Source organism: Alligator mississippiensis, chromosome 12, assembly GCF_030867095.1.
Source record: "Alligator mississippiensis isolate rAllMis1 chromosome 12, rAllMis1, whole genome shotgun sequence".
In the NCBI taxonomy this organism is placed as follows: Eukaryota; Metazoa; Chordata; order Crocodylia; family Alligatoridae; genus Alligator; species Alligator mississippiensis.
This window is the reverse complement of record NC_081835.1, coordinates 30,313,829-30,334,279: the sequence shown is the minus strand read 5'-3', so window position 1 is coordinate 30,334,279 and position 20,451 is coordinate 30,313,829. Positions and strand designations below refer to the sequence as shown.

The following is a 20,451-nucleotide window of genomic DNA, read 5'->3' as shown; positions in this document are numbered from 1 at the left end:
TCAGCAGCCCCGCCCCCGGGTTGCTATGCCTACCGCGAACCCGAGCCTGACTCGCGCCCTCAAACAGGATCGCCCAGGTGGGACCCGCGCAGGCTCAGTCGCAGTCTCTCGCTTGTCATTAAGCCACGGCAGATTTCCCACCCCCCACGCACCCACACAAGTCTACAAAGGCAACCTCTTCGGCGCATGCGTACCCTGGCTTCACTAGAGGTGGGCGAGCCGCAGAAGAACATCCGGCTAGAGCCACCCTCGCATTGCGCACGCGTCGCTGGCGCCTCCAACAGCTAGAGGCGGAGCGCTGGGAGGTTCTGCGTCCGGGTTAGCACGTGACACCGCCCGGCCTGTTCCGCTTGCGCGGCATCTGCTTCCGGGGCGTAGCCGGAGTCCTTTGACCTTTGACCCCCGCAGAGGCGCTTCCGGCTGCTAGCTTGACAGAGCTGTGGGGCCTGCGGTGCGAGGACCTGCATTGCGGGCACGATGGTGAGCGCTGGGCAGCTCCGTGGGGGTGGGGCCCGTGCCGTGCCGTGCCGTGCTAACACTGTCTCTGTCTCACTTTCTCTAGGCTCGAAACGCAGAGAAGGCCATGTAAGTACCGCCCCCGGAGCTCAACCTCGCGTGCCGGGGCGGAGCGAGAGCGCCTCACGGGAGGCCAGAATCCAAGCCCCGCCGTCAGGGCGCAGCAGCAGGGTGTCTACCCGAGGCAGGGGGCGCACAGATCAGCATGGAGTCTTCTGGGTGTTCCGTTTCAAGCTGTAGCTCAAGTCACCTCTTTCTGGTGCTGCAGCACAGTCACCCTGGCCGCTCGCCTGCTCTGCCCTGGTCACCTGTAAGCATGGGCCACCTGTTGGATGCCAGACGTCCTGCAGGCAGTAGCATCTACTTCATGGTACTGGCACAGCATAGTGCAGTACAGACTCAGAGTAGACCGGGGATGGGCAAAATACAGCCCATGGGCAGGATTTGGTGGCCAATGGATCCTGTCCAGCTGCGGCAGGTCCCTTGGCCCTGCCTGGCCCAGGTGCATGTAGGCAGTCCCAGAGCCCCCAGGCACACAGTGGGACAGGGCAGGGGTGGCACACTGGTGTTGGCTTCCCAGCAGCCTCTGCAGGAACAGCTTACTCCCTGGATGCCATTGGCAGTGTCTCTGTTGCCTCCACCAGATTTGGCCCCATTGTCCAGACATCCCAACCTGTCTGTCCCACACCTACTCCTGGGGGCACTGGATAGAACAGGTGGGTGGGGTCTCCATGGGGACTGGCCTGGGACCCTTGCGGGCAGGGCATGCTTCACTGGGTGTATGGGATGCAGGTGGGGAGGAGTGTCTGGGAGCCGGGCCTGGGGTTGGGATTGCAGGGCAGTGACAGCCCAGGCCTGGGGCAGAACTGTGATGATCTCTCCCCACAGATGATCTCTCCCATGACAGGGTTGTGTAGGGAGTGGATCATGGCTCTGCCTTGGACTTTGACTCTGCACTATCACCGCCCTGCAATCCCAGCCCTGCCCACCTGGCCCACTCCTGGACATTGCTTCCCGCCTACCCTCAGCCCCATCCCATCTGCCTGACTGAGAGCATCTTGTCCACAGAGGTCCTAGGCCAGTTTCCATGGAGACCCTTCCCTAGTGCTCCTAGCAGTGGGTGCAGGGTAGATGGAGCTAGTACAAAATAAGATCAGTTGCCCCCTCTGCTGCATCAGGCCAGGTCAGCATCTCTTCCCACCCCCTGCATAGCCCATAACAACTCACCAAAACTCTTTTAGTGGTCTTCCAGACCAAATAATTGCCCCCCACCCTGTAGTAGAGCTTGCCACCATGTTGGGCAAAGCTTTTTATTCCTCGCCTGGCTTGTTGCATGCCGCTCTTTCCTGTCCCTTGTTTGGCTCCTATGAAAAGTGAAGAGAGGGCTTGTACCTCCTGCCAGTTGTGCCAGAAATGAATGAAAGTCAAAGGTGTAAGTCCCTGAATCTGAGGCCGGGGGGGAGGGGGGTCTATAGAGTGATTTTATGTTTGCCCCTGCCCTTCTGAAAGGATCTTCTTTGTCTCAAGCAACTCTGTTCATAGACTGGGAACAAAGTGTACCTTGAAGCATTATCAGAAGGCACATGTACAGATATATATGTCTGGTAAAACACTCTGAGGCATGACAAAAACATACCTGGAAGGTGTGTGCATGTATGGTAGGTCAGTCCTCCAGCCATCCTACAGTCAGTGCTTCCCTTGGACCTCAATCTGCTTCCCTTGGCCCCCTGGTGGGGTGCCTCATGGACTCAGTTCTGCTCCCTGCTGCTGAGTCAGTTTTCAAGTGCTTTGGCTGGGTGATGTAGCAGGGTATGTCAGCATGCACCTAAAGCACTCATTTAAGAAAAAAGTTTCAAACCCTATTACACTTAGATATAACATTTGAAATATTTCAATTTTTACTCTGAGAATATTAGAGACATAACATTGTGAGGCAACATATAGCAGTCATTGATTCCCTTGTAGTTGCCCTTTAGGAGGATAAGTAGCTTGGGGGGGCGTGGGGGCAGAATACCGAGGAAACTCATATTTTCAACTTTAAAAAAAGGAAAGAAAAGTGTATTAATCCACTACAGGTCATAAGTGGTCTTTACTGAAGCTGTTATGACAGAAAAATGTTCTTGAAATGTCGTATTAAAGTACAAGGCAATCAAGCGTGTTACTTTGAATGTTAAATCTCACAAACCATCCTCTCTAGATGACAGCACGTTTCACTGGTGTTGGCTGATTTGCTTAGTGGCTTCTTCAATGCTAAATGGTTTAAGTGGAAATACTGGAAAAATTCTGACTCTTAAATAATCAGAGGAACGTAAATGTTTTTAAAAAAAATGAATCGCCAACTAATGTTGCCATTGAGAACATCACGGTGCTGAAGAAGCCTCTAGCCAAAGCACTCAGTGATCGTAAGTGTAATAATTGTATGTGTCCCTGAAGAATTCAGTTCACTAAATCCCTTGAAAACCTAACCGTAGGGGCTTGTTACAGGGAGAATGTAGCTGTAGAAGTAAAAAAGCAAACTAACTTATTTTTCTATTTAGGACGGCCTTGGCAAGGTTTCGCCAAGCTCAACTTGAGGAAGGGAAAATTAAGGTAGGATGGAAAAAAATTATTTTCTTTTTAGTAATTGATCGGTGGTTTTTTAATGTGCTCAAATTAGTGCTCACTTATTTTGTACAGAATGCGAAGGGATGTGCAGTTTTTCATCACAGTGTTCCCAGATGTTGTCCCAGGACTGGCTGCTGCATACAGACTATGGAAGAAAAACGGGATAAAATAGAGTTTTTCAAAATGGCAGGGCAACACAGATACTAAGTTTTCTGCAGATGCTAACTAAAAACTCTGCTAGAGGGGTAATGTCAGTTTGGCTGCTAGGGGAAAAGGTGAACCATGAACCTGCTTAAATCGTGGAGAGAAAGCAAAGGTGATAATTAAAGTAGAAGCCAGATGTCTTGATTGTAGAATAAGGAAGAGGTAGCTGCATAATAACTTGGAAAGAAATTCTAAAAATGTAAATGTAAGATTTGAAGTTATCTTCTGCTAACGTAGTATGCATTAACTGATCAGTGGTGGTCCTGATCATGGGTTTTGTTTGGCTTTTTTCCCAGTCAGCCCAGGAAAGCTAGAAGAGCTCTTGTATGATCTTTTGTTCCCTGGTAGTGCCCTGGCAAAGTAGCAACTATTCAGCATTCTGTTTCTAGGGGCATTCTGAACTCGGGATTTACACATGACCTGACAATACTGAGGCATAAGTTAGGCATGTGGTGTTTCACTTTACATACATCTATTCTTAAATGTCATAACTTGCATAGTTGAATCTAACTTCAAATCATTATAGACAGGCACAAGAGATGAAGGAAAAATTGACTGAAGTGTCTGTGTTTTACAAAACCACTGGTGAAGAGATTGGGTCCAGAAGCTAAATGGAACCTGTCATTTTAGGTTCATGTTTCTAAATCTCCACAAGTGGACTGTTACATCTATACAGAGCCTTTGTGACTTCATTGAGATGTGATGTAGGTGCAAGAGTCCATGTACTTGGGCCTTGCAACTTTTTGGTCATTATCAGGATATTTTTTTGTTCTGGTAGCTTTGTCAGAAGAATGTTACAAAATCCAGTAGAAGGTTTTACTTTAAGGTTCCATTATTTAGATTTCTCCTCCAAGGACTGAGACTTAGGTCTCTGAAAATGACCTAAAGCAGTACAGTAGAAAATAGCATCTGGAATTATTGCATCTAAAACATTCTTTTAAAAAAAAGAGGCTTTCAGAAATTGCTGGTTATAGTTGGGAGGTTTTTGGCACATCCTAACTGGGAGGCTGGTCATGCATAAAACAATGTTATGAAAGAAGGTGTGGAAGTGAGGCATGGACGAAGCATAGGAATAGGTACTAACAAGCAGATAAGTAGGTAGCCTGAAAGGTAAGGGAAAAAGTCTGATCTTCAGTTTGCAGTAATTGAGGTCAGTGAGTTGTGTAGAAAATGTGGGGAAGACATTGTTAGAAGCAGGAAAGAGAAGTGCATTTTTTTAGCAGTGTTATGGATAAATTGTAAGGGAGGAAGATGAGAGAAGCTCATTTCATCCAACTGGAAAAACTAGATTGAAACCTTAGCAGTAAGAATAGAAAAGGAGTGATCAGGCTTAGCTGTAGAAAAGTAATAAACTACCAAGGGACTAGATGTGGGCAGAGGACTACAGGTATCTCTCTGCCTGAGCTACAGTGATCAGTGTGAAGCTAGCGTTGGACAGTAGAAGGGAGAGGCTTTGACCAGAGATGTCAAGTTCTATTTTGGACACTCCAGACTTGAGTTGACAGCTGTGTTCTGTAATAGGATTTCATTCATCATGGCTGCTAGCAAACACCTCTTACTAACACTAAACTGGTGTTAATCAATGAAAGGAGGGGTAAGAGAAAGTGGAAGTAAGAGTGGCTGGAACATGGTAGTAAGGGTGGCTGACTAGCTGAGGGCTGATCCAGTAACAGTGTGGGTAATGAGAGCGCATTCTTGAATGCATTGTGAGTGTACTGAACTTCAATCTTAGGTTATTTGAAGCTTATGATATGTCTCTGCCGAACAGGAGCGAAGACCTTTTCTTGCATCAGAATGTAATGAGTTGCCGAAGGCTGAGAAATGGAGACGACAGGTATGCGCTATAGAGACACTTTTGATTCTTTACAGCAGGGGTCAGCAACATTCTAGCAACAGGAGGCCAAATATAACGCAAGGCTAAAGGCACACCGCTGATCCCTGCCTCTCCTGCCTGCTAACTGCCACTGTTATCCTGGCTTGGCAGGCCAGATGGAATCTCTTTTCAGGCTAACCTTGTTAGAGCCTGGATTGGCAAATGGACCATTTGTTAAAAATGCATAATTTGAATGAAACTTATACCACTAAATTTTAGGAGATTAGTTTTAAAGCATTTCTATCAATATATAAAAAGCCAACATCCTTGTGAATCAGGGTGAGAATATGTGAGCTTTGAATACAGCACTGCCTCAAGCATCTCTTTGCTGCTAGTTCCCTAATGTGAATAGTTAATTAGATTAAGGATCAAGCATTAACTATGCCAGCACAACGTGAATCTCATTTTAACCTTAATGACCAGTAAGTTAAGATAAATTGTTGGTTCCTGTTTGTACAAAGTCTGTGCAAGTCTTTAATTTGGCCTTAAATACTGTACTTAAACTGTTTACTAAGATCTAAAAATTGCCCTTCCAAATGAGTCTCTCATGTAAGTGTTTTCAGTCTTCTATTAGAAACTAGCTTGTGACTGCTAACTTTTACTGGAAAACTAATTTCTAAATACTTGTTTTTTATTTAACCAGATTATTGGTGAAATCTCCAAGAAAGTTGCTCAGATTCAAAATGGTATGTATTTAATTACAGCAAATTGTATGAAACTTCTCTTATTTTGTTGGAACATGCTGGCTATAAAATCATATTGATTCAGATTTTACTGTTTTAATTGGTATTGGTATCAGCATTTCGTTGCTGGATTATAGATACAATGACCATTTCAATGTCCAATATATTTCATACAGCTGCAGCTAGAAAGTTGCCATCTTTCAGTGTGATGTAGCAGTTTTCTAGCTCTCAGGGTATTACACTTTCTCTGCTAAAATGTAAGGGTGCACTGATAAAAAAAATTTTTTGGCCGATAGTAACGGCTGATGATTATTAACCAGCCATATTGGCCAATACCGATCTGATAGTTGATATACAGTCTGTTGTGGGGGAAAAGGGGTATGGGGGGGGGACAGATTAAGGCACCCCATGGTGAGGGAAGGAGTGGGGCAGAGGCAGGCACTGCCCAGCTAGGGCATAGCGGGGTGCAGGATGGAGCTGCAAGCAGCTCATCCGAGGGGGGGAGGGGCGCAGCTCCCCATCACTGTACCTACCTCCAGGGAGGCATGTTGCCGCCCCCCCCCGGGCCAAATTTGTGTCTGGGACATGGGCAGGCTGCCGACTGCAGGCTTGGGACCAGGGACCTTGCCAGCCTCTTCCTGGCAGGGAGGGCTGGGCTAGGGCTGTGCTTGGGGTGGGTGGGGACAGGTAGCAGCGCTAGGAAGGGGACTATGGGGGGGGCTATGGGGAGTTTTTTGGAGTGGAGTAGCCAACCCTGTAGCCCTCTCCCAGCATCCACATGTACACCACCAAAACCCAACCCAAGTCCGGAGCCCCTGCCCAGAAGAGGTCAATACATTCCCTGGCCCCAAGCCTGCAGCAGACAGCCTGCCCTCGCCCTGTACATAAATCCAGGGGGTGTGTACCCCCATGCTTTCCCCTGGGGGTGTGCGCAGCAGTGGGGAGCCACCCTCCTTCCCCAGCCCCCTGTGTCCCCTGAACGAGCCCCCCACAGCTCCATCCCCTACCCTATTCCCTCCCTCACCATGGGGGCCTCAATCTGCTGTATCCTCCCTCTCCTATCCCCCACAGACTTACCAGCCATATGCTGCTCTCCAAGCTGCTGGGCTGCATTCCTGGCTGCGTGCATGCTGCAGCTGGGTGCACGTGTGCAGCATTTATCGGTGACGTTATCGGCTACGCTGGCCAAAAAAAGCCAATTGCCGATTATGGCAATTTTCCTTTTATCGGTGCTGATCTGATATGTACCGGTGTATTGGTGCACCTCTACTAAAATGGCAACTTTCTATATGCAGCTTTACATCTTATAACCTTCAGTTCTTGCAGGGCTTTAGAAGGTACTGTTAAGCTTGACTTGAGCAAGAAGCAAGGTGATGGCTAGAATAATCAAACTTGTAAGTTGCTACAGTTGGACAACAGTTAAGAGTAAAATTTCACAAACAATAAAAACTTAACACCTTCAGTTTTTTGACAAGAAGTCTTGAGGGGCTGTGTGCTGTTGATAGGCAGAGTTCCTGTTTCTGCTTTCAAGAGGAGCTATGATAAGCCCAGTTAAAATACTGGCATCTTTCCCAGGATTTATCTACTTGAAATATTTAACAACTCAGTTAAGGATGCATTCTTTTACTTATGAAACTATTAAAGTTTAAAATATTTATGTACCAATATAAATAATGAAAAAAACAAGGTGATCTTCCTGCATGAATTGCATCATGACTTACCAGGATTAGTCACTAATAAACCTGAATAGATGCTTTCAGGAGCAGTAAGCTGTATTCACTAGTTCTAAACCAGTGATAATACCTATTTGATTCAAAGTAAAGCTAATGTGCTTTTGGCCAGAGTAGCATGTTTTTAAGTACAGGAAGTGCAGTATTTCTCCAGGCATGGCAGAGTGCTTCCTATCTAGCAGACATCAGTCTTGAGGAATAAATAAGTCTTTCTTGCCCCAAAACTATATTAGTCATGAAGAATGATTTTGCATTTTCAGGGATCCTCCAGGAATTTAAGGGAAGAGGAGGTGCTTTTCTTCCCAGTTAGAAGAAGAAAAAAATCCTTCCAAACAGGCATCTAATACTGGTGTCTATAGAAGCTTCCTAACTTTTTTTTCCTTTCTTGTAGCTGGCTTAGGTGAATTCAGAATTCGAGACTTAAATGATGAAATTAACAAGCTGCTAAGAGAAAAGGGACACTGGGAGGTCAGGATAAAGGAGTTAGGAGGTCCTGATTATGCTGTAAGTACAAAAGAATAAATCATGTTGACAAACAGAGCAGCAGTTAACTGAGTCACTAGTAAAGTGATAGCTCTTCATCTCAAGATAAGAAAGCTTAATCTAATGAATGCTGGACTAGTGCTTTTTAGTGCATATAAAAGAGATGAATTAATACATTTGATTATATTTTTTAGTGATTAGAATGTCAATAGTTGAATCTTATTCAGCCCTCTAGAACAGGTTGAATCGTATGTTAGAACAAATATTTATGTCTTGTTTTTTCTATCCTGACCAGGGTTAGAAAATGACTCCTTAATTTGCTAAGGGCTTTGGAAGATAAAATTAAGTATTTTTCTGTTGACCATCCTTTCAGACTTTGAAAATTTATCTGCCCCTCTGTGGTTCCTCTCTTCTGCACCCCTTTAGTCTATGAAAGGTTTTACTCAAGTACTTTGTTCTCTGCTCATTGTGGAAAATACAAAACACAAGCATTTGATATTTTTAGTTGCTCTGAGCCAAAATATGTTGGATGCTGAAATTTCTATTGTATATTTTTTATCAGGTACTTACTAATTCTGTTTTTAATACTTGATCTGTGTTGGGTTCCACATAGTGACCCTATGTATAGTAGGGGTGCTCAGCCCTTAGCCTGCAGGCCAAATCTGTCTCATGGAGCCATGACATCTGGTCCACAGGGATTCCCACAACTTGGAAAACTTGGCAGTGGGCAATGATGGAAGCTCCATGCAGCTGGTTCCAGCCTCGCCTGGGCCATTGTGCATCTAGCAGGATCAGGGATGGGCCCACTTCCCACATGTGTACAGATTTGAGGCTATCCTGCTTTCCCCCCGCCAGGCTGGATGGATTGGGCTGTGCAACCCCTTGTAGGTCAATCGGACCCATTGGCCATTTCTGGCCCGTAGAGGGATCTGGCCCATGGGGTAAAAAGGTTGGGCACCACTGGCTTATAATATAGTATTTTAATCCAGTTTTTGTCCCAAAACCATGATGTTCAGTATGAAGAGATGACAAGGTGTGTCTGCTATGGGACTTAATACTACATGACTGTCACATGACTGATTGATACTCAGTGGGTGCATCTATACAAGATGCTACATCACCATAGCAATAAGCTACAGTGACATAGCATTGGCCAGCACGAACTGTGACGCCAACACTACTGCGCATTAGCCACGAAGTAAGTAGCTTGTTGTTACTGTGCAGTATGGTTGGAATTGACCCGTGCACTGCTGGGACTGCACAGTAATGGCAGTTACTGCACAGTCAGGCGCACGTGTTGATGTGCCCAGCAAGAAGGACAGTAGTAATACAAAGGCATGCGTGATGCTAGTGGCAGTTATGTGCTGAAATATTTGATATAGCTAGAACAGATTTTTTTCTCCCACCCCACTATCCTAGAGAATGAAAAATACCAATAAGCATAGGGGGAGAACTGTGAAGGTGACCAGGAGCAACGCATCTTGGGGTTTTTTTATTTTTATTAATTAATTAATTAATTTATTTATTTTTCATTTATTCTTTAAGAGAGTTGGTCCAAAAATGCTAGATCATGAAGGAAAAGAAGTTCCAGGAAACAGAGGTTACAAATATTTTGGAGCTGCTAAAGACTTACCAGGTGTCAGAGAACTCTTTGAAAAGGAACGTAAGTAACTTGACAAGTTTAGAGAATCATTTAAGTATGTTGAAAGCATTTTTTTTTCATTTTGTTTATTTTTCTTGCTAGTGCTTCAGGCTTGTATTATCCCAACTGGTAACTCCTAAGAGTAACTTTATGCAGCATCTCATGTCATGTGACATGTATCTGCTGAAATTGAAGTGAAGCTTCTATGTTAAGCTAGAGACCAGTCAACTTAAACACTTATCAAAGCAAAATTTAAATTTTGTTATTCATTAATGTTTCCTTGACTAAAGAAAAACAACATTTATTTACATGCATAGCTGGAATAGCCTCCTGACTGGGGCTAGATAAATTCAGAGGAAAACAAGTTAACTCTGCCTTTCCATTGTCCAAAAGAGAAAAATTATTAAAAAAAAAAAAAGTTTCAGTCTATTTTATATGTGCTTCTCGCTATAAACAATTGCCATTTCCCATCGTAGAATTAGGTTTGACCCTAACATTATAAAATAGTAATTAACAATCCATTTTAATCTTAGTGAGAACTAGTTTAATTGTATATATTGCTATCCAGTTAACTGTTCAGTGATCTTTATATCCTTGACTGTTGAAGCAGCAGGTAGTTGAGGGATGTTGCTGTGCTTTTAAGACCTTTTGACCCCAGACTGGCCTTAGCTAGTCTATTGTGTAAGTTTTACATAAGGCAAGAGGTAGTTGGGCTTAAAAACTGAAATATAGAACCACCCCGGAGCCTCCTTACCCTGAATCCGTCAGAAGTATTACTCCTAAGCTATGGGAAGGACCTCTGTCTATTCAGAGATATTGTTAGCCCTCCCTGAAATCCTTGAGAGAGAATTACTTTTATAAGAGCACTTATGATGGCATATAGCTGGCATCAGTTTAAAATAAAGTGCTAGAAAGGGGGAAGTTGGTGCAAGTGTGAGGTGGTGAGAGTGGTGGCTAGAGAATAGGCAGGCACTTTGAATGTAGCCTCGAGAAGAATGTAGAGAGTTCTTTGACTGCTAGTGATAGTTGTTTGTCTGTTTTGGTTAATTTGATCTGCTTTGATGGACTAGTACTGTGGGGCTGATTTATGGTTCACATGTGCATGACCAGCTATTAAGATATGGAGCATCATTTTCTTTTGGATGACTGAGTAATGTTCTTTCAGCTCTCCCTCCTCCAAGGAAGACTCGAGCTGAGCTTATGAAAGCAATTGATGCAGAATATTATGGCTACAGGGATGAAGATGATGGTGTCTTGGAGCCACTAGAACAGGAACATGAAAAGGAAGGTATGAGAGATCACTTGATGTACATTATAAAGCAGCAGTTTTTAGCTTTAAGGCTTGCTGGTGTTTGTCTGGTTTCACATAGGTTCTGGTAATCCGACTTGGAAAGAAGTAATTCTGGATTACTGCCTTGTTGGCAACACTGACATGTTGGCAATGAATGTTGGCAATCTTTGCTGCAGATGGAAGAACTGTGTAAGCAGTTTTTGAGATTTTGATAACTTTCTTTGAAATGCTTACAATTATCACCTGTGGTACACTCTCGGGTAGGTTTTTGTCCTATTTAACCGTTATGTTTCATGTGAAGAGCGAGTAAAGGAGGCTGTCATCTTTCTGTCCCTTCAGAATGAGATTCCACCAAAATAGAAACTTTTTCAGCTAGCTGTGACTTATTTTATTTTTTAACTAGAAAACAAAATCCTTGGAAATTTAGTTTCCTTTCATTTGAGGAGGAGAATCGTTCTCTTTTTCCTTCTCTTAAACATGTGGTGTCTTTTTTGTGTAGTAGAACAAACAGTTGGCTAAAATGTAACACTGGAGCTTAGTATGCAAGTAGTGAAGCTGGATTGTGCAAGGGGATAGGACACACAGGACTAGGAACAGACTGTCATACTGTGAACTGTTCCAGGCACTCAAGCACACTTTGGGCAAGTTAGCTTTGTACCTTGGTTTCCAAGTAGGCAACAATAGGGGTGCTGGACAACTGCTTTTCTGAGAGACTTGAGATACTGAAAAGAGCTGTTAGGTCCTGCATACTCATATTACTATTTTTGTTTAAGGAAACAATTTTTCTGAATCTGACCTAAAAGTAACCTCTGGGAGTATACTTGGATAGGACTGGTAAGTTACTTTTGATCCAGAATGGTGCACAGAGTAGAAACAACTTGTCTTCCCTATCAGCTGACTCCAGTTAAACTAAGTGTACTTCAGGCTCTCAACTGTGTCTAGTCACAAGGATGGGGGAAATTAATAATGTATTGCTTTCATAATATTTGCATTTAAAACACGAAAAAGGAAATAACTAAGCTATTGTAATTTTTTTTTCTTTTGAAAATCTATCATTGGTAATGAAATGCTGCTTTTCAGCAAGGTTCTCTGCACTAGGATTTTGGTATTATAGGAGGGGGAATTAGGCTGACTTGAATTTGTTCAACCACAGTAAAAGCCTGGGACTCTCCTCTCAAATTTCTGTGAACCTGGGGTTAGTATAATTCAGCTTCCTCTTGTCTGCTGGGAAGAATGTGGGGAGTCTGTAAGTAGGTAACAATAAAGCTAGTCAATTTGAATGGGGTATAGCAATATTTGGAATGGTGGTATTAACAAGATGCTGGGCACAGACAGCAGAAGATGGCAGCTTGCAATGGAATCAAAAAAGGCTGAGCAGAAGCACTTTGCAGGAAGGGGGCTGGACTTTTCCCATTGCTCTCTCCACAAACATGAGAGCCAGGTACCTGTTGAAACAGGAAGAGGTGAAATGTTAGGCAGATGGCCTTGTAATCAGTCTGGGCTCTGTGGTGAGGTACCACCTTCCCATCTGGCTGTTGTTCTACCAAAACCTGGTCTCCATTTCCCTATCTTCAGGAGTTTCAGTAACTCAACCAGCACCCTTTCTGCATGAGACTTTTGGGCTAGTTTTGTTAACTTAAAGGATTCAAGTTCTGGGATGCTGTCTTCTTAACCTTAGAATTTGTACTTCCAAGCTTACTGCAAAACCATATATTGGTGGTTCAGGGATATGTAGTCACATGAGGAAGGCTTTTTTACTGGGTGGTTAAATAATTCATTACTCATGATTTGGCCTGCTCAGAAAGTTCTTGATTAGACTTTTTAACCTTTTATGTGTGCCTTAAAAGGCTCTATAAGAACCTAGAATTGTTGGGTTTGGAACTTCAAATATATTAAGGAGAAATGTGAAAGAAGAACTGTCCCAAAACAAAAGGATTGATTTTTTTTTTTTTCTATTGCATCTTTAATAGGGCAAAAAAGATCACATGCCTTATTTTCTTGTAAGGGAATTTCAGAGGTCTCCTATTGTATTTTGTGTGACAGTCTCCTAGACTTGTTCATGGGAGATTGAGTTGACATATTCTAAAATACTTTATTTCACAGCTTTCCACACTAGCAGCTCTTCTTTTACCAGTTGCCTCACCATCCCACATCAAAAAAATATGCCAGTGGTCGTTAGAGTTGCTGTCTTAAATGAATAAAAGAGGCTAATAAATCCCCACTTGCTCTCAAAGATAAAGAATTTCTGGTTTCTGACTTGCAATTCTTATCACAGCACAGGGAAGCTATGCTGCATGCAAGGGACTTTTCAGAAACTTTGTTGTCTTTTGCTATAAGACTGATTACCCTTGCTCAGTTAAGAAGGGCTATGACACCGAATCCGCTAATAGTCATTGACAGGGCCATCCTGGGGGTGGGGGTGGATTGGGGCAACTGCCCTGGGCCCTGTGCTTTGGGGGGCACGGCGGAGCAGTTTCTCCGCAGCCAGCTGCTCGCTGCCCCCTGTCCTTCTCTGGTGGCAGCAGCTTCTCCAGGTCTGGGATTGGAGTGGGGGCGGAGTCCTGCATGGGCTGATTTGCCCCAGGCCCCGCACCCTTCTCTTGCTGTCTTTGATCATTGCAGGCTTGTTTGAGATTTAGGTGTGGACTCTTAACTTCAAGTCTGAAATACTGGGTGAAAGAAAGCTTAGCAATAGTTGCATTATCTTATACTAGTGTTAATGAAGGTTGTAAGCATTTTTAGGTGCCTTTGCCTCAGGTGCAATGACACATCAACACTTCTGAGCATTTTAAGTCTTACAGTTAGTTCTAGTTAACTTGAATCACTTGGTATGGGCTGTAAAGTAGGAAGCAATGATGCAAAGAGGCAAGGAGTGTATGGCTAACCATACAGTGGTTGCTCAGGTTAAAAAGCTGTATTCAGCAGGTCTTTATTACCAGAAACCCGTCTTCCCGTGTCCGTTTACACTACAAATACCTCTGTAGCATGGGAACTGTTTAGAGCAATGGTCCCTTGACATGGCCACAGCACAGCTCTAGAGTGTAATCTAACCATATTCTCTATAGAGGTGTACCAATACATCAGTCCATATTGCATCGGTGCTGATAAATGCCGCTTGAATGCACACAGCCACAGCATGCATGCAGCCAGGAATGCAGCCTGGCAACTTGAGGAGCAGCATCTGGCCAGTAAGTCTGTGCAGGGGAGGCAGATAGAGGCCCCTGTGGTAAGGGTGGGGCTGCGGTAGGGGAAGGGGCAGCAGCAGACGCTGCCTGGGCGGGGCGCAGGACAGAGCCATGGCTCATGGGGGGGGGGGGGTGCTCTCCTGCTGCTGCATGCACCCTGGGGGAGGAATGAAGGGGGCATGTGTCCCCCAGATATGTGCGTGAGGCGAGGGTGTGCTGCGCACCATGCACTTGGGGCTGGGGGTGGCACCGGGCTCTTCCAGGTGGGGGCTGAGCCTGAGCTGTGCTGGGAGGAGGGCCTATGGGGGGTTGTGGCAAATTTTGGGATGGCTGTAGCCCACCCCATAGCTGCTCAGTCTCCACCAGGAACAGACCGGCACAGCCTCTGGCCCCAAGCATGCAGTGGGCAGCCCACCCTTGCCCTGCATGCAGATCCCTGGGGCACATGCCCCCATGTCTCCCCTGGGGTATGTGCAGCCAGCCAGATGCTGCTTTCCAAGCTGCTGGGCTACATATCAGCAATTGGATCAGTATTGGCTGATTATGGCTAGTTAATTATTGGCCCAAAAATCTTTATTGGCACACCCCTAGTTCTCTAACCAACCTAAACGTTTTGTCATGCTCAAGGTTTTTAGCCTGGTTATGGTGCAATGTCTGCTAAAATGTAACTTGGTCCATCTCTTGTGGTCCTACCGCATTTACGTGGGTCTGCTATTGCCTTTACATTAATCAGCTGGGTACTTCAGATAAACTGTTAGAAGCTCTTGGTTTTTTTTTATATTGAGAGGTCCCTGGTTCAGTCTGTTTACAAGGCATGGCTAAGGGTAGTACAGTAAAAAGCTTAGTAGAAGAGTTCAGAACTAGCATCAACCCTAGATTCAACTCATGCCTTGGATACCTTGTTGACTTAGTATCACAATTTTTTTAACCAGTCATAGCAGAAGCAGTGGAGAAATGGAAACTGGAGAGAGAGGCACGACTTGCAAGAGGTGATAAAGAAGAGGAAGAGGAGGAAGAAAACATTTATGCTGTCAATGATGATGAGGTATGGTGTGGGAGACTATGAAAATTTGACAGCAATTGATGTTACTCCTGCATAGTAGCAGCATGCTTTGAGTATCTTCACTGGTCTTAAAAATATATTGGCTACTATAGTGTGTCCCTCCTTTGCACACCTTAGTGCAGTGGGGGCCAACCGTTTTGACAGGCATGCCACAAATTAATCACCGCACCCTCCCCAATTACCACTCAAATCCTCACCCCCTGACCTTTCTGCTGCTCTGCTTCGTTCCCTATACGCTAGTGCACTGTCTGCCACCTTCCTGATCTGCTGCTTGCAATGTACAGGCTACCCATACCACTTGTGGCACCCGGGCTGTAGGTTGCCCCCCTCTTAGTGTATCATGGTACAACTAAATACTCAAATAGGACTTCTAACTCTTAAGTCAGATGTAGAATGTAATGAAAATTGACAACCTGAGAAGGCTTTTTCCCATAGCTAGGATAAAAGTTACAACTAACTTTGAGTTTCCATTTGGGGTCAGCTGTTAGTAACTGGCTACTGACATAAATTCTTAATCTGTAAAATAAAATAACTGAAAAGTGAATGTTCTAAGCACAGGCCTATGTGCTCTGTAGGTAGAATTTTCAATACAGTAGTATTTCACTTTATCTTATTGATACTGAATTACTCAAACTGACTTCTGTGAATCACAGAAGAAAGATTAAGTTGGGGTTAAGGGCTGAGGGAACTGGTTGGATATCATGTTCCCTTCACAGTCCAGCAGGGAAGTGCATGTTGCTCCTCACAAGGCACAGACAGAAGTTACATTTGCCATGCAATCATCCCCTTGAAAACACTCTATAGCCATGCCCTAACAGAAGTACACAACTGCAGAGCGCTCTGATCACATGACAAATTAACCCTCACTGTCCAAGGGAGGGAACTTGGACTTGTGTTTGCACAGCCTGTGGATTGCCCAGCCAGCTGGATTGCCCACCCTGCACGCAAGGTGGCGGGGGAGGGGTTTCAATCCACCTGTTCCCCACTCCAGTGCAGGCTGGGTAAAGACCAGCCTGAGCTTCCTCCCCTCCCTTCTCTTCACCCCCTCCCCCCCACATCCTGAGAGAGCACTGTAGCTGGGGGGGGGCAGTACTAGGGGAAGAGGCTGCAACATACAGCATCTCTGGATCAGCTCCAGATTTGGAGCTTGATTTCCCCATCCTCCTGACCCAACAGCTAATGTCTGTTGGGTGGGAGGGTTAGTTTAATTTGTGAAGTTGTTGTCTGTGAAGTGCCATGAGTTAGACCAGGGAGCTGGACTTCTGTCTGTGCCTACAGTTACTGATGCCCTGCAGTAGGGTTATTTTGTCATCTCCTGTTAAGTCAGCAGTGCTGCAGGAGTATGTTCTTATTGCTCTTGCATAGCTTGAGACCTCATAGGCTCTATCCCGTCTTCTCTGCCTGCATAAACCCATCTAGTGAATGAGGGAAATAGTGACAGCTCTCAAGAGTGACCACTTTACAGAAGAGGAACCTGGCTGTCTTTGTAGAGCCCCTATTCCCTGCCTGTGACAACTAGCTTTGCATTCTGCTGGCAGCCACTGATAGCCACAGGGCAACAATAAAAACGTGGTCCTACGTCTGTACACAGGGAGAAGAAGGGAAGGAGCAACCCAGTTTTAGGTCTTCAAATAGTGAGGTCTTGGTGATGTGGTGCTTGCCCATTGTTGCATAGAATTAAGTGTTCCCTGTTTTGTCCATGTTTCAGGCCTTTATTTACAAGCATAATTTGATTTCTCCCCTGTAAGTGCAGGTGGGTGGGGTTAGATGCAATGTCCTGTTGATGTAAGCTAAAAAACAAACAGTTTTATATGATATTTTGTAGTCCGATGAGGAAAATGGCAAAGAAAAAGAAGGTGAAGAAGGCCAGCAGAAGTTTATTGCTCATGTCCCCGTGCCATCACAGCAAGAGGTAAGAAAAGAAAAAACAAAGGCACATGAGAACACTGGCACTACTGTGATACAGGTTGTAAGTCATGGTAGACAGCCTATAGAAAGTGTTGTCTACTGGTTGTAGTACAAAACTGCCAGACAGATCAGCTGGGTTCTCTCCCTGACTGAACTTGCTGTGAGACCTTGGTTCAATTGCTTTACCTCTATTCACCTCTGTTCACTCATCTTCCTGAGTGGGGTACTGTGGCACAGAATGTTATTTGTACTTCTAGCTTTTCTTTCCTCTGAGATTCTACCTTTCTATAAGTTTGGGTTTTTTTCTTTGAAAATCTTTTTGGGTGTATTATTTAAAAAAGAGAGAGAGACCTAGTCTGCTATCTTTGACTCATCAAATTTGTGACATTTTAATTTCTGGTTTTGCCCCCTGTAATAACTTTTAATTTTTGATTGCTTAGCTTGATATCAAGTAGCCATTTTCCAAAACAGCCTTGGTTACATGAGCCTGAAATTGGTCGCTTCCTATTTTATTTTTGTAGCAATTTGCCTAGCAGTAATGTATCTACACATCACAGCAAAAATATGTGATTATATAATTTAAAATTATTTTTTTTCTCTAGAGTTGGTAAACTATAAACAGGATACATAATATTATTTCATTCTAACAAGTTTCATCCTGGGAATTAAACTAATCTTGGGATACTATGAAAAGCTGTACATTTTTCAGAAGGAATGAGATGTTACTGACTTTTGTGAAGTTTCTAAAAATGATAGATAATGCTGCACACTAACTAAGATTGTGAACCTCTTAGGTTGTAAAACATGATCCAATAACAAGCTCTTACCATAAGGATGCAAATCAGTATAGCTAGAATTCCATTTACTTTGTGTTCAGTACCGTCATTTGTCTTTCACAAAGAATGTCTTTTAAAAAAAATCAAATAATCATTCTAGTTGTAAAGCAAGAAGAATTGTAACTATAGAGCTACAATCTTGGGATAAACACCAACCTTAAATTTTTCATTCTTTAGAAGGCTTTTGAGAGATAGAAAATGTCGAGTCTTAAGTCCTGACAGTCTTTAATATATCACTGGATTTCTAAATAAAGTTTTGTATAACACTAAAGGCTGGTTCAAGCCAATATTCAAGTTCTGAATAACTTGGATCCAGGTTTTGTTGTTAGAGGTTCTTTTCATTTCAAAAAGAAAAATGTTAGCATTTATTTGAGTATGGGTATGTAATAAGGTCAACTGAGGATGCTTAATCTGAAATTTGTTAGAAACATGGCTTCAGTTGATTTTTGTTAAGAAGAATTCTTAATTAAAAAATCTATTGTGGTGTGGATTTAGTCTACTTTTAGAGCTGAAATGCTATTTGTGTATCAGGATCTTATTGAAAAGCCTTGTCACGGGAAATTAGCACATCCTAATTAATTTAATCTGATCAGAGTTCTGGACTAATATTTAATGTATAATAGAAAATGTTTTAGTCTCAGAAACTTTACATACTAAAGTACAGTGGCAGAGCACTGAAATCTTGAGTGCTCGCTCTCTCTCTCTCTCTCTCTCTGTCTCAATGGTGGCCTTTACACTGTTTTTATTTGGGCCTGATAAAACTGTGTCCTCCAGTTCTACTTGGATTAAGCAAATTTTTTTTAGTCCTCACTGGCTGCTTTTTTTCTGACTTTGTATCTGGAAGTTCTAGATTTCAGGGCCTGAATTGAAGACTAAGTATTTTAATGTCTTGTATTTACAGATTGAGGAAGCTCTTGTCCGGAGAAAGAAGATGGAGCTTCTTCAGAAGTATGCCAGTGAAACTCTTATGGCACAAAGTGAAGAAGCTAAAAGACTTCTAGGATTGTAGTATTTCTTCTCCTTGTATTTTTTAATCCTTCTTGAAGCAACAGTTTGACAACATTCTGACAGGCTCTTTGATCTCTGTAGACTCAAGAAGCATGTTGGCTTCTGTAAACACCAAGACAAAAGTGGCCTTTCTTGCATCATATTCCTCAAAACATTCCTTTCTTTTAGTAGACAGTTCTGTAGGTTTGTCTTCCTATCTGTTCCAGCCTTGGGTTTTTCTCTGTTTCTAAAATGCCAGCTAAATTAAGTTGGTCTCCATCTTTTCCCTGCTTGCTTTTGGTGGCTTCTGTTCCTTTCTCCAACTTCCCATTTCTCTCATGCTCAGTGCTGCAGTAACCTACTCCCTGGGTTGAACAACGTGTCAAAGTTTCCTCATGCTTCAGAAAGAAACACAAGTGACATGACCAGGAATCTGTCAGTCTTGTTCTCAATTAGTAGAGTAGTCTGCTGCCTGTTAGAGATGGAGACCAATAGCAGTTTCCATGGAAATGTCATAAAAAGTCAAAATCTAAAATTATGAAGAATTAAGTATGTTTCTCTGCTCAAACTGCTGTTTTTTTTATAGCCTGCCTAAAGCTCTTATCCATGAATGGCTTGTAATGGTGCTTGGTTGGATTGCTCAAGTGCTGGATATTTCAGCAACTACTGTAAATATACTTCTCTTTTGTAATGTGTTCAGAATTTCTTAGTAAAACAGTTATACAAATTGACTTCTTTCTTTATTTTTCAAGTGGGTTCCAGGAACTGTGCCCTTTTCATAATGATAACTGGAGAATGGAAATAATAAGTAGCCTGTTGTTTAAGGGGTTTGATGTGCGTGTCCCCAGGTGCTCTCTTAGCTGTTGTATTATGGGACAAGAGAAGAAGTCAGAGCTACTCAAACTATTTTGAATTTTAAAGTTACTAAAAGTAATACTGTGAGTTGTACAGATGTGAATGGCAAGTCATTTGAAATTACTGTTTAAGAAACAGAGATGCTGTCTGCAGGGAGGTAGGTAAGGAAATTCAGTTTCTGCAGGAAGCTACTTCCAGGATCCACTGTACTGTACATGAGATGTCCTAATCTAAAACTGAGTACGATGAGAACTTGAGGACTTCACTCACGTCTTCATAGTATTGGTTGCATCGTGAACTTGGTTTAGTCAATGGAGTTCCATGCTTTTTGACAATAGAACAGAAATTCTTAATGGAATATGTGATACAAAGTATAATGTCTCTCACCATATACTTTGCAATTATGTTTATAGCAGGATAAAGCAAATAGGAGGAACAGGAAAAAGGAAGGACTTTTTAGAAGAAATTTGAAAATGAGAAGAAATACCAGTTACAAGAAAAGACTATTTTCACTTGGTAACTAAAGAAAACGTTTGAATTATAAAATATTACTTTTTTAGACTGTGTTTTTCATTTAGCTTCTTGTCTAAT

The 20,451-nt window shown here is 43.2% G+C and overlaps 1 protein-coding gene across 2 annotated transcripts; it reads left to right on the top strand.

The window, feature by feature from the left end:
• The first annotated feature begins 393 nt into the window (after positions 1–393).
• Positions 394–19,736, top strand: ISY1 (ISY1 splicing factor homolog). Of its 2 annotated transcripts, XM_006258174.4 has the most exons (11): positions 394–480; positions 563–585; positions 3,054–3,105; positions 5,093–5,158; positions 5,841–5,883; positions 8,002–8,114; positions 9,639–9,756; positions 10,901–11,023; positions 15,144–15,256; positions 17,100–17,186; positions 18,920–19,736. In XM_006258174.4, exons 1-11 carry the CDS (start codon positions 478–480, stop codon positions 19,025–19,027), a joined length of 849 nt encoding a protein of 282 aa, XP_006258236.1. In that variant the 5' UTR covers positions 394–477; the 3' UTR covers positions 19,028–19,736. The 2 variants fall into 2 exon arrangements, with proteins under 2 accessions (XP_006258236.1, XP_059571845.1); XM_059715862.1 differs by lacking the exons at positions 394–480; positions 563–585 and adding an exon at positions 834–886.
• The last annotated feature ends 715 nt before the right edge of the window (positions 19,737–20,451 follow it).